The 13,877-nt window shown below is 43.2% G+C and overlaps 1 protein-coding gene across 2 annotated transcripts; it reads right to left on the bottom strand.

The window, feature by feature from the left end:
- Positions 1–3,175: 3,175 nt before the first annotated feature.
- STOML3 (stomatin like 3) lies at positions 3,176–11,699 on the bottom strand. Of its 2 annotated transcripts, XM_010130023.1 has the most exons (7): positions 11,648–11,699; positions 8,168–8,271; positions 7,216–7,288; positions 6,232–6,314; positions 4,709–4,912; positions 3,525–3,659; positions 3,176–3,376 (listed from the first exon to the last, which is right to left on the bottom strand). In XM_010130023.1, the coding sequence occupies exons 1-7, from the start codon at positions 11,697–11,699 to the stop codon at positions 3,176–3,178; spliced, it is 852 nt and encodes a 283-aa protein (XP_010128325.1). The 2 variants fall into 2 exon arrangements, with proteins under 2 accessions (XP_010128325.1, XP_086598142.1); XM_086742016.1 differs by lacking the exon at positions 3,525–3,659.
- Positions 11,700–13,877: the final 2,178 nt, after the last annotated feature.

The following is a 13,877-nucleotide window of genomic DNA, read 5'->3' as shown; positions in this document are numbered from 1 at the left end:
CTCTACTAGTTTGTGTGTTTGCTGTCCCTGCCACTGGTGAAGAGAGAGCAGGAATTTCTGTCTCACTGATCCTTATACAACAGTGCAATTATCCTGCAGGAGATCAAATGAAAATCATTGTGCTTGCAGGGCTGATTAATTCCTGCAGTCATGGTCACTGGACATTAAAGATACCAAGAAGTTTGCACTGGTCAGAAAGAAGAATGGGGATTCATGGGCTTATGAAGTACAGCCCATGTTACGCTGCTACTGAAAGAAAAAGAGATACTTATGATTCAACACATCAGTTAGCTTCTGATTTTAATTGTGAGTCCTCATGTAGAGGAATGAATAACACTGCTTGTACCACAGCAGGATTCTCATACACACTTCTGAAGCGGAAACTGGAACTGGCCCAGCATCAGGGATGGGCAACTGGACTGGATGTGTCCTGCGCCTGTCGCAGGAGTCATGCACGGGCTAGTTAGTGCTGGTAGCTCACTGAGGGCACAGAATTGCTTTTTAATTGCACTCTGTAGTCACATGTCTTTCAAGCTTCTTTTTTTTTCAGTCTTTAATTAATTTGCATTACTTAAAAAAAAAAAACCAAACCTGACGCAATGTGTGGTTGCATTTTTCTAAAGCATTGCTGCTTCTGTGGCTATGCATAGTGGAGATGCAATATTTGTCATGGAAAGGTGGCGGGGATTTGCTGTCACAGTTATAAAGGCTTCCACAAATGGCAAACTAAGTTGATGATTAAAAATAACCCCAAAACTCAATATCTCTCTTTTCTTAGGATAAGAAAAAGTCTGTAGAAAATGTTTTGATAACACTGATAAGTAGATGACTTGCAAATACAGATTTTACTTCTTTAATTTGCCAGTAAAATGCCACTTGGCAGTCACATCTGAAGCAGAGAAGAGCTGCAATGAGAAGCTGTGTTTGCTGAACAGGTCACCATCCTCAGCTCACATGCTGCCTCTCTACTGAGAGCAAAAATTTGCAACCTGGACTGGTGTGTCACACTGCAGCAAAAGTAACAGGAGGGTCTGTATCAGCAGTATGATAATTAGTAAGTTCACGCTAATCTGATTAGCTTGGAGTCAAACGACCGTACTGGATAGGAGGGGCAGCAGTGAGCTCTGTGTGGAGAAGAAATGACAGGACGTGGCAGCGGCACCGACCAAGAGCCTTCCGATCCATAGCAGACAGCTCACCGCTGCGTGCCAGCCCTGTCCACAGCCCAGCTGTTTCTGAAGGCTGTGAGCTCAGGTATGATGGCAGCTGAACTCAGATACCTGCAATGATGTGCCCCGCTCAGCTGCCAGGCTTTGCATGGCTGGAGGGTGGGGAAGGCTCGTTTTTTTGAAAACCTGCACCACCACTTCAGGACATCTGCAAGGGATGACAAGAAACCTCCTGAAGGTGAAAGACAGACACTTAAATTAACATAGGACAATTTGTTTTCCTCAAAGTTTGCCCCAGTGTACTGGGTTTCTGTGGCAAGGTCTTGGTAGCAGTGGGGCCACAGGCATGGCTTCTGTGAGGAGCTGCTAGAAGTTTCCTCCATGTCCGATAGAGCCAATGCCAGCTGGCTCCAAGATGGACCCGTCACTGTCCAAAGCCAAGCCCATCAGCAACAGTGGTAGTGCCTCTGTGACAACATAGTTAAAAAGGAGAAAAACAAACAAACAAACAAACAAACAAACAAAAACAAAAAACCAACCCAAACCCTGTGCAATTGCAGCCGAAGAGAGGACTGAGAATATGTGAGAGGAACAACTCTGCAGACACCCAGGTGAGTGAAGGAGGGGGAGGAGGTGCTCCAGGCGCCAGAGCAGAGATTCCCCTGCAGCCCGTGGTGCAGCCCGTGGTGCAGCCCGTGGTGAGGCAGGCTGTCCCCCTGCAGCCCATGGAGGTCCACGGAGGAGCAGAGATCCACCTGCAGCACGTGGAGGACTCCATGTCGGAGCAGGTGGATGCCTGAAGGACTCTGTGGCCCTGTGGAGGGCTCGTGCTGGAGCAGACCCCTGCAGGATTTGTGACCCTGTGGGGGACCCACACTGGAGCAGTCTGGTCCTGAAGGACTGGACTGAAGCAGGGTAAAAGTGTGAGGAGTCCTCCCCCTGAGGAGGAAGGAGCAGCAGAGACAACGTGTGATGGACTGACCGCAACCCTCATTTCCCATCCTCCTGCACTGCTGGTGGGGAGGAGGTAGAGAATTGGGGAGTAAAGTTGTGCCCAAGAAGAAGGGACGGGTGGGGGGAAGGTGGTTTTCAGGTTTGTTCTTATTTCTCAGTATCCAACTCTGTTACTAATTGGCATTAAATTAAATTAATTTCCCCGAGTCGAGTCTGTTTTGCCTGTGATGGTAATTGGTGAGTGATCTCTCCCCATCCTTACCTTGACCCACGAGCCTTTCATCGTATTTTCTCTTCCATGTCCAGCTGAGGAGGGAGAGTCATAGAGCAGCTTTGGTGGGCATCTGATGTCCAGCCAAAGTCAACCTACCACATTCAGCTTTCAGATTTAGGAAATGTGACTGTAATGCATGGGTATGCATTGTCTTCCTTTTCTTACAGAGCTCATAGAAATGTCACTGATACGGCAAAATCCAGCTGAGGTCAGTAAAGAAAGTGCTAATTGTTACTCACGTAAGATAAAGAATAGGCTGTTCTACTGAGATACTAGTTATCCAGTAGTTTTATTAATAGTCAAGAAAAAAATACCTCTAAGGTTATGGGCCAAATCCTTATTTTCACTCCACAGTACCTGAGTGAAAAATCAGTATCTGACCCTTTTGCTGTGCGAAGTACATCAAGAGCTCAGAGGTTCTTGCTTAGCAAATCACTAAATAATTGGTACGCTCAAGATTCTGTAAAATGTGGTGAAAGCATAATTAAAATTTAATGTTAGGTCTAACATCTAACATCTTACTTATTTTACTGCATTTTAAATATTTTTTTCCATTTCGCTTGGAGATGAGTCTAAGCTGAAACTGCTTAATGCCTGAACTTTGCAAATACAGTCTCCTAATGTGGGAGCTATGTGCAGTTATTAAACTATTTTTACACTTCTTTTTGGTATAGAGGACCAAAGCATGCTTCTACTTTAATTCAGGTAATCTGAAACATCTTGCTTCCTGGGAAACCCTTTAAATCTCTCTGCCCAAGGAGCTAGTGTAGAACAGTCTCTAGCCCCCTCTATTTTTCTGCCCAAAACTCTCAAGCATATTTATAGGGAGAGGGAAGACAATGGTGGAATTATTCTCTGCTGCCAAGGCTGTTAACGTTTGCAGGTAACGCAGCTGAAGACCTGCCGGAGACTCAGACAGCACCATGGAGGCCTGTTTGAGGGCTTTAGAAGCATTCATTTCTCCCTCTGCTGCCACAATCTGCAAAGTAAGAGAAATGGAAACCACATTGTGACACTGCCCATAGTGGGGAAAATCCACCTTTACAATGAGGACAAAACAAACAGGCACTTGGATGCCTGGGATAAGGATACAGGAGCTTGGAGGTAGTCATTGCCGTGTGTCTCACCTTAGCTTTTGCCTCTCGAGCAGCCTCTGCTTCAGCTGCCATTGCCCTCTGCATGGCCACGGGAATCCTGACATCTTTGATCTCCACTCGGGCCACTTTGATTCCCCACTGCTCCGTGGCACTGTCAAGGATAGCCTTAGGGACAAACACACAACCCACCATGAAGAGCACAGCGATGGCAGAGAGAAAACCCCGCGATGTACCCTGCCGCTTGGACAGAAGGAAAGGCAGCCTGCAAACCTGCACAACAGAAAGACAGAGCCCTCCAGGGCTCTAACATCCAATGTGGTGTGCATACAGCAGGTACCACAAAATTATGAAACTCTTGCTGACAAACACCGGTGTCTGAGACAGGATGTCTCCCTGTGTGCCTTCTCTACTGTCTACTGAATTATGATCCCCATCCTTTCTTTAGGTGGGCACTTACCAAACTTCTCCCTTTTACGAAGTAATATTACTGCAACTTCCTAAAACGGCACGATGCTGTAAAAGCATATAAAAGCACACTGCAGGTAAACAACGCAGCACAGCCCTGCAGCACTGGCACGCTCTTCTGTGCCCATGCTCCTGGGCATTACTGCAACCCACATCACCACCGTGACCCCGCTCACACCATGGCTGCTGCCCTGGCTGGAGAGGGGTACACTCTCTCTTTGATTTGACAATGCCTCTTCTCTGACTGAAAAGAGTAAATCAGTTGTTGGATTTATTCTCTGCTCCCTCCTTGGCTTCCAAATTAAAAAAAAAAAACAAAACAGATGTAATTTTAAAGCATAAAACAACTTGGTTCTGTACAGGAGATACAAACCCTCCCTTGATTAAACCTCAGTCAAGGGTCTGCTCGAGATAGAGTTTCCCACAAGCAGCAGACTTCTTTCTCACCACTTGCAGCAGCCTTTGTGCAAGGACTAAACTGATTTGTTCAGGTCACTGGATAATTTCAAAATCTTCATCCCTTTTGGATAGGAAATGACCCTTCTACAAGAACCTGGGGAAATACCTTTAGAATAGAGTCTTTCTGACTCTAAGCAATGAGATGTATAGTTGAAAAAAAAAAAAAACATAAAGGAAAATTTTGCTATTGTTGATGAAAGAAAGAGAGATTATTTGTAGATTATTTCTAATTTGCTACTCCTTGGAACATACCTCCATGCTTGTCAGTGAATTTTGAGAGCCACATTTACCTGGATACTGTGTGCAATCTCCTCACGACCTGCCAGGAGCTGAGCCAGGCTCTGGGTACCCAGAACGTTTCTCAGGGTTGTCTGTGCCAAGAGGAAGGTAGCCGAGTGGACATCAGTGACATTAGCAACGGCACTGACAGCACTGTGGATTCTGTAGTACACCACCCCATCGACTTGGGTTGTAACGGCATCTTTTGTGAGAATCTGCATTGGGGAAATTCACAGAATTAGAGAAGTATCCAAAAACACATCCCCTGCCATGGAAGGGGAATATTTTTTTTTTTCTCCTTTGTGAGGAAAATAATTCAATGGAATTAAGAATTGCTTTTGGTATTTTCTTTTTTCATTCCCCTGAGAAATGACTTCAAGGAAGATATCCTGCATCACCAAGAGTTTAAACCAAGGCAAAATGTTGAACACAGCCTTTAAACACCTGTTGCAGTAGTATGTGAATCTCACAACCAACATGAATTTCTTCTGCAATTATAAATGATGGTTATCCCCTTCCTTTCTTGCAGAAGGGGCCATCACTGATTTTATACATTGCATGTAGTTTGGAAGATGTGTGCTGCTTCCTCTAAACAACGTATTTGTAAGAAACACTAGCAAATTGAAGCAAAAGTGAAAAGCAAAGTGTAAGAAATTGTGAGAAGAAACTCATTCACGCACACAATGGGGAACAGGGAACACAATGGGCGATCCCGGGGGGCCAAAGGCGTTCTGGGGCCATCCCATCCCCCTCTGCTCTTCTCTTCGTATAAGGAAGGAGACAGCAGTGCCAACTCCACCAGCAGAAGCACTGTACTGCAGCAGGGCTGAGGCCATGTGGAGTCAAAACTTTATCAGGAGGACAGGAATTGCTCAGCAACTGATTCTTCAGATTAAATACTTCAGTCAATATTTGTCAACAAAATGTCTAAAGACAAGCTCCTTCATTCCTGCTTGGACCTTGTGGTGGTGGTTGTCTTGCTACCTTGTTTCGTGGATGATTGTCTGCTAATTCCTGTTAATGTAAGGAGATTTTTAACCCACATGTAATTTGCCTTTTCAGAAATATATAGAATGTGTGTTACCTTCAAGCAGCAACTACAGCATCAGTGAAGGCTTTTTTGAATGGTGAGCTGCATGTCAGATCCAATTTTATCAGGACATTCATTTCTGGTTATCTTACACTAGTCTATCGCTTCTTTTCTGTGTGCGGAATAACAATACAATTGGGAATTTTTTAGCCTATCCTTTCTTGCCTTCTCTTGTCTCTCTTGCAGTTCTGCCTCCACTCCCTTATCTCACAGTTCTTAACATCAGCAAGAGGAGTTTGCTTCATCTGCAATGATGCTTCTGCAAATTTTCATAAGCAGAAGTTTTGTAAGAACTTTGGAAGTCAGAAGACACAGCAAATAAGCTAAATTCTATACAGTAACTCACAACTGCAAGACTATAAAACACCCACAATATTTTTGATCATGCCACAAATCAGCTCAATGTTTTATTTCTGTTTTAGATGGCTGCTAGAGAATAGTTACCTCTTGTGGAGGAATGTTACAGGTAACAGTTCTAAGATCAACCTTGATAAATGTATCTGTACATGGAAGTATGAGGATCAAACCTGAAAAAATAAAAATAATTAGATGAAACACTTCTGAAAGCTAAGTCTAGAACCAGGTACCTTGAACAAAGCAAACAGATGGAAATATCCACAGGGTGGGGAATGAGCCCACCTTATTACTACAGCTGTCCTTTCTGCTACAGGAGGTGACAACAGTCAGGTTTTGCATTTTCAAATAACAGAAGGAAATGCAGATATGCAAATAATATGAACCTATTAGAGCTTAATGACCAGCTCAGTCCAGGGCTCTGGACTGAGAATGGGTAGATTGCAGTTCTGGTCTGAAACCTCCCATGAAATGTTTAACAAAAACTCCTTCCATGCCTTTGTTTTGTTTCCCCTCTTTAGATTATAAGCTGTTTGAGTATAGTACGTAGGCCCCCACATGAGGAACATTGTCCCAGACCTGACCCAACCTGTGAAGGAACCTCCACTCTCCCTTTGCTGGAGAGGGAGTCCTGACATAAATATTTACCTAATGTCAACACCTTGCTTAGGTGCCCAGAGCCACACAGAAGAGCTCTGCATCTGCCCTGGTTGTTCTTTGGACCACATGGCTTATTACTCAAGAGGAAAGACAGTACCTGAAAAGGACTTCTTCCTCTTACTTAAACTTCCAGTTTGCCCAGTTTCATTCCACAGAGGTGGTAACTGCTCCAATGCAAACACCTCATGTTGTTGGGTTTGGTTTGTATTTGTGATTTGTAATCTGATCCTAGGCGACTGAAACAAGCTCTGTATAGATGCAGGTAAAGGAACTGCAGCAGAGAGGACCTTCTCATTCCCCTGTATGCTATTGAAGAAGGATTTCATGGACCTCTGCAGTTCTCTATGTGGTTACAGTGCATCACAATAAAATAAAAATAGTGCATTTTAACAGAATAAAACTGCATGCATTCACCTGGTCCCTTTGCTTTCTTAGACAGTATACGTCCCAGCCGGAATACAACAGCACGTTCATATTCTCTGATTACCTAGAAAAACATTTTAAATTTAGAATTTTACCACTAACTCTATTTCTGCTCTCTGGACTATTTTGTTTGGTTTTTTTGTTTTTGTTTTTGTTTTTTTTAATCTTTGGTATCTGTATTAAATGTGAAAAAAAGTACAAACAACATAGGAACCAACAAAGCTCCAAGTTACTCAGGATTTTATGCTTTCTCCTCACCTCGTCCTTTGCTGGAAAAACTCAGACTCTGGCCCTGCAAATATTTTAGAAAGCAGATCAAACACAAAAGAGTTGTCACTGATCTAATGAGGCTACCCACAACTCTTTCAACATCAGTGCTGCACTCAGAGGAGCTGTAGGCAAAGTACGTCTCACCTCAGATCATCTACCTAACTGCTTTAGTTAGTGTATTAGGACTATTCAAGGCCTGCTGTTCAGTGCAATTACTCTGGTAACTCACACCTAAAATTTGCTTTAAATTAATCATATTATGCTCATGCCTTGAAGGGACTGTGGGTTTAAGTTGAATAGTCCCTCAATGCAGGGACTTGCTCTGTTTTTCATCATTAACCATGTTCATCACTATTGCTAGTGGCATCAAATATGAGTTCTTCAGAAAAGTTTGTGTATATATTCTCCTAGAGTTGCTGTAAAGCAGGGAAGTTTAACTGTTGATGGAAGTTGAGATGGGAAGAAATTAAATGAGTAAGTTGTGGTGATACAGAAAGTCAGTGGAAGAACATGGATCTCTTGGTCCCAGACCTCATCTTTGCCACAAGGCCTTACAGTTTCCAAAAAGTGAATGTAAAGTGCCTTGTTTTAACACAATCAATGAATCAATAAACATAAGTAACAACAATTATAATAGAGCATTCTTTATGTGCCCCAGATCCCACTAACTTACCTTGATACATGCCCAGATGGAAATAGGAAAGGTGATAAGCACCAGGACAAAAGACAGGGAAACCAGGATCCAGCCACAGACACCAATTCCTTCCCGCCTGTCAGCTATTTAAAAGAAAAAAAAAAAAAAAAGGAAGAAAAGCAGTGAATGCAAATTTTGAAAAGAGTTATCTAGATGTATATCTAGCCCAGTGCAATCACGAGGGACTGCAAAGTCCACAGAGACTCATTCCCTTCTGCCTCCTTCTGCTGCCTTCCCATCACTCACTGAAAGGTGTCAAACACCTAACCAAACATCCAACCTTACGTCCCTTCCACCCCAAAGGATAAAAGAAAGTACATTTTGCAATAGGAAAGAAAGAAGAAAAATTATAAACATTGCCAAAGCTGGAGGCTGTGAAGGAGAAATAAATAACTGGGTGGAGTATCCATGGATATGAATCTCTGTCAGTGCACCACGGCTGGGGCAAAGTATTTATTTCTTATGAAAAAGGTAAAAAGGAAAATGAGGGGAACTCCTGCTGTCTTTAGATGAAGGTTTTGAGGAATATTGGTGGACCAATTAATCCACTGGGCCATAGGCTTCAAAATCAGTGCTTGCCAAAATAAATACCCATGCATTTTCAGCAGTTCTTTCACTGTGTTCAGCTCTTATCATACCAAAATTGCATTGTAATGAAATTCCATTATTTCAGTGTAATGAAATCAAAATATATCAAAATAATTCATTATTCTACTGCCTGAAGGAAAGGCAGTGGTGAGTTGTGGTTCAAGTATTAAAAGTTTTAAGGAAAAGGTGATCAAGGAGCTGTTGCTCTTTGAAGAGCAGCTGGAGCTGCTAAGGTCCTCACAGAAGAGGCACGGAAGAGGGTGAGGCATGAAACAGGCCAGTTCTGCCACCAGGACAGATGAATTTTGCTGAAGGCAGAATGTCTTGCATCAGGAGAGTCAGGAGAAAAGCAGAAGCATGGGGGATGCAGGCTGGGCTAGCCCTAAGGGCTGCCCCGCTGCCAGGTTTGGGCCAGAAGAGGATTCTTGCAGGCGTGAGATCGGCAGATGGGAAGCTGAACGCCACAGCCTAAGGCGAGGGGAAGAGGCAGGAGAGAGACATGAAGACTCAGAGGTCTCCTCAGAGAACTCCCCCCAAGCTGATGCAAAGATGCAACATGTTTTGGATATCTTACCGCAAAGGTTCAGGGTAGCACTAGGAATTTCTGACATATAATAAAATTCATATGCAGATAGAAACTGACAAATCGAAAAGAAAACAATTCATTTTATACATTGTGAGAAAAAACTTGTCACCACAGTGAAACAGCCTGAGGCTACCTGATCCTAAGGCACAAGGGAACAGACCAGAGAAGCAGGACTGACAGGTTTGTCAGACCTGGGAGGAGACACAAGACAGCCCTTCTGCAGCTCCCGAAGCCTGCAAACCTGGGTGTTACAACCAAGCCCTTTGCGGCTTTTAGTTTTTCCCTTCCTATTTCTGAGGTCCCTGCTGCAGATTTAATTGCTCACACACACACGTTTGTCCAGGAGTTTCAGGCCTTCCTTTGGCTATTTGCCCTGAGAGCTGGGCACAGAATTGCTGCACCGGGAGCCCGGCTTTCCTCCTGACTCTTACCAACAATGAGTAATTTGAAATCTCTAGTTGTTTAATGAGGGATCATCAGTCATGCTGCAACCAGCGGTAGGAAAGATTTGATGAGCTCCCCTGAGTAAATTACCATGCAAAGCTTAAGGCCACGTGTTTGAAGAACGGACTTTTAAGATACAATGTGAAAGCTTTTATCTCTTTCACTGCTGCTTGTTTGCCACACAGTGTTCTTCACTTTACACTAGCTCTGTGTTAGGCTACTGCATGTACATGAAGTCAAACGTCTTTTAATCAGTGGACAGAGATCAAGGAAGCTTGTAGAATGGGCATCATTCATGATTCTTTATCTGAAGCTTGGGGAAATTAATCACAAAGGGATGTTTTGTTCAGCAGAACTCAACATCCTCGTCTCTATTTCACCTAAATTATTAGCCTACAGAAAAATGTCTGAAGATCTTTTTCTCCAGTGCCAAACTTGGTAATGAAAAACTTCTAAAGTAATTTTGGATTGTAACATCATCTGCCATCATCCACCTGAGACCACCGTGAAGATGCCTGGTAGGAATGACACAATCCACGTACAGAGGGGAATGGCGAGGAACAAAAGCCTGCACCCTGTACATTGATATTCAAACAGCTAAGAAGAGGTAGGTCAAGATACCACTTAGCACCACTGTGGGTGAGAAGCATACATCCATACTTGACAAAGTATAAGTGAATCCTTCTCCATAAGAATTGTCCTAGAGATCCTGTTGCCAATGTAGATTCCAATGAGAAAAGCAGGATATGGCAGTATGCCTTAATAGAGAATCCAGACCTAGATCCACAAAAAAACACCACAAATGTTCTCTGATTACCCCAAAGTTTCAAACCATTTAACCACAAGACAAATGGAAGACTTCAGAAAAACACAATAGTGAAGAATAAGGATCAGTCACAACCCAACATATCAGTGACCTGGTTTTGCCATGCCTGTACATGGGTTACAATAATTTTAACTACCAAAAAACCTTGCTTGGGTCTACAGTCCAGAGCAAGCCAAGAGCTGCAATGCACTGCGAAATGTGAGACCTCATCAATCAGCAGTTGTGGAAAAGCTCCAGGCCACATGTAGGATCCACTTTGTTTTTTCTTGATGCGCTCATCGTGGTACATCATGAACACACTTGATACACAAAATCGCAATGTGGGTGTCAAACTTGAAAAGCAAATAAAAAGCTCATGTCCAAGTTGTCTAGTGAAGAATATATTAAAGACCTGCAGGCAAAAATCTCCCAAGCCTCCTACTGCAACAAAAAGAGATGGAGTAGCTTTTGTAAAGCCTCCATTTTTTGTAACCACCTGTAGAAACCCTCCCAGTTTCTACAAGCACCCAGACCAACACTTGCAAGACTCATGCTTGTCCCACCACACTATCCATACTAATCGCCAGACACAATGGTGCAAACAGCACACGTTGCCAGTAACAACTTTGGTTTGGCATCAGTTCCCTCACTTGGAGAAAGCACCTGGTGGTGCTCATTGCACAAGTCCAAACACATCAAATGTCCTTTTGGGGTTGAAAAATTCTTCTCTCTTCCCTAGCTAGCTCAGATTTTTCCCTTTCCACCCCACCCCTACATACAGAAGTGTATCAATAGCTGAATCAGCCATTTTAGTCCCCGGGGTCACGTTCCCTAAAGGTAGATGCTGAAGCATGCTGGCAGGGCAATATGAGGCAATTTGCTCTGCCACTCACAGTAGCAGATTCTGAATTTTCATCTCCAGCCTATGTGGGAGACATGAGGAATGCCTAGGTTCAAATGTACTTTTTTTGTTTGTTTGTTTAGTTTTGCTCCTTTTAATTATTATTGAGAAAAACACACACAAAGAGAGGCTTACCAATTAGATGCTCCGGGTTGTTTTTCTCGGGTGTCTCTCTCTGGGGATCCATGCCATTCAAGGGAAGCGCTGATACCTTCACAAACGAGACAGCAGCACACCTTGGAACAGCAGAGCGCTCAGGCAAAGTGCTGAAGAGAGAGGCAGGGTGACAGAAGGAGAAATCCTCACTTGTACAAAAGCCCTCTGGGAGTGAGTTACCCTGGTGCGGAGGGAATGTTTACAAAAACAAAGTCTTGTGGATCAGGGTTGTCTCTGATGTAACTCCATGGTCTTCCGTGGCTGTCTTCTGGCTGGCGATGTACTTGGCCTAGCTGGTTTTACACCCCACAAAATCCTAGGTGGAAATTATTTCTATGAATCAGTAATATCTGTTGCCAGAGAAAAAAAAAGAACAAGACAGCAAGAGAAGATAAAGAGAAAACAAGTCCTATGAAGAGCGGCTGAAGGAACTGCGGTTGTTTAGTCTGGAGAAGAGGAGGCTGAGGGGAGACCTTATCACTCTCTACAGCTACCTGGAAGGAGATTGTAGTGAGGTGGATGTTGGTCTCTTCTCCCAAGTGATAGGACAAGAGGAAATGGCCTCCAGTTGAGCCAGGGGAAGTTTAGATTGGACATCAGGAAAAATTTATTCATCAAGAGTTGTCAGGCACTGGAACAAGCTGTTCAGGGAAGTGGTGGAGTCACCATCCCTGGAGAAATTTAAAAGATGTGAAGATGTGACACTTAGGAACATGGTTTAGTGGATAACTTGTCAGTGTTAGGTTAACAGTTGGACTTAAATGTCTTTTTCAATCTAAATGATTCTGTGATTCTATAAAGCCAGAGGGTTACAGGTTGAGGACTGCTCCTCTGCTGTACGCCTCTTAATATTATGGGGCTCAGCTATTGTTCAGATCTCAAACACTAGCAACATGAATAATCCTCCAGGTGAGCTCCCTGTGCTGTGCAGAACAGTTCATCACACACTTCTTGATACCGTACATCACAATAGGCTGAACTCTGTTGTGCTAGATAACCTAAAAATCACAGTAGGTGCATTTCAGCTCCAGTCTTAAAATTTCCCCCCAAATAAGATTTTTCACAAAACACTTTTTTTTTTTAAATATTGACAATCAAACCAAGCACAGCATTTCAGATGAAGCAATTTCTGAAGGCTGCAGCAGCCGAGAGCAGCCTTCTCAAAGGACACAAATCTGTTGCTTGTTGAGAAAAAAATGAGGTGGCTTTTCATACGTAATTTATGAGTTTGACATACAGCTGCATTAATTATATGGCAGTTTCCTGTGGGCATCTATCATCTACAATATCTCTGTGAAGATCTGGCTCCAGCTTCATTTCACATAAGTCTTCATTCCTGCCAGTAATCACATTGGCCCCAGATGGGTCATTCAAAGCTGACTGCTCCCCAGAGAATCCTTTCTGAGCCTCACAGAGAGGAAACTACACCATTGAATGGATGTTTTAAATCACAGTGAAAACCGTAAGCGCAAACAGCTTGGAAAACTGGGGCTGACATGCTTATTGCAATACCCTCCCAAATATGTAACAATATCCATTTGAAGTCATTTGTAGCATTTTCTTCATTATTTGGCTTCTCATGCTGAGCTGTAAGATCAAACCTGTTCAGGACAGATGGCCTGCTAGTAGGGCAGCAAGGGCGAACAGTTAGAAGAAAAATGTGCTTTAATTATTTCAGAAGCAAAAACATAACAAGCAAAACTACCCCAACATCTTTTTTATTTTAAATCAACTCCGTTTTATTGAAAATAACTTTATTCCAAGCCATTTGAATGCCACAATCTACACAGTTGCTTACACCATCAGACAGATGAGCAAAACATACTAAAACCTAACAGAAATAATTGCTCCCTGCTGTTTATTGATAATTCCCTGAGGTGCTTTTAAATATATCCCTTGAAAGGTGACTAAAGCAGATGGTGTTTTTTCTGTTATCTTCAGAAACATCTCTGTGTTAGTTTCTCCATGTTAACTTCAACTGCACTTTTATTCCACATTTCAAAAATTTGAAGTCAAAGGCAGGGCAATCTCAATCCTTTCTCCTCGGGGCTATACTGGGGCATGTGGGCAACTCCTGACCCAAAGTGCTATAAAACACTCAGAGAAGAAAATACACGAGGGCTCTGCGGCAAAGCTCTAAGTTCACTGGCGTGGAACAGCCTGGCACAGCCCTGTCATAGGGCAGTACCATAAAGAGAACCAGTTTGAG

This window comes from Chlamydotis macqueenii, chromosome 1, assembly GCF_036417535.1.
Source record: "Chlamydotis macqueenii isolate bChlMac1 chromosome 1, bChlMac1.mat, whole genome shotgun sequence".
NCBI lineage: Eukaryota > Metazoa > Chordata > Aves > Otidiformes > Otididae > Chlamydotis > Chlamydotis macqueenii.
This window is presented reverse-complemented; position numbering and strand designations above follow the sequence as displayed.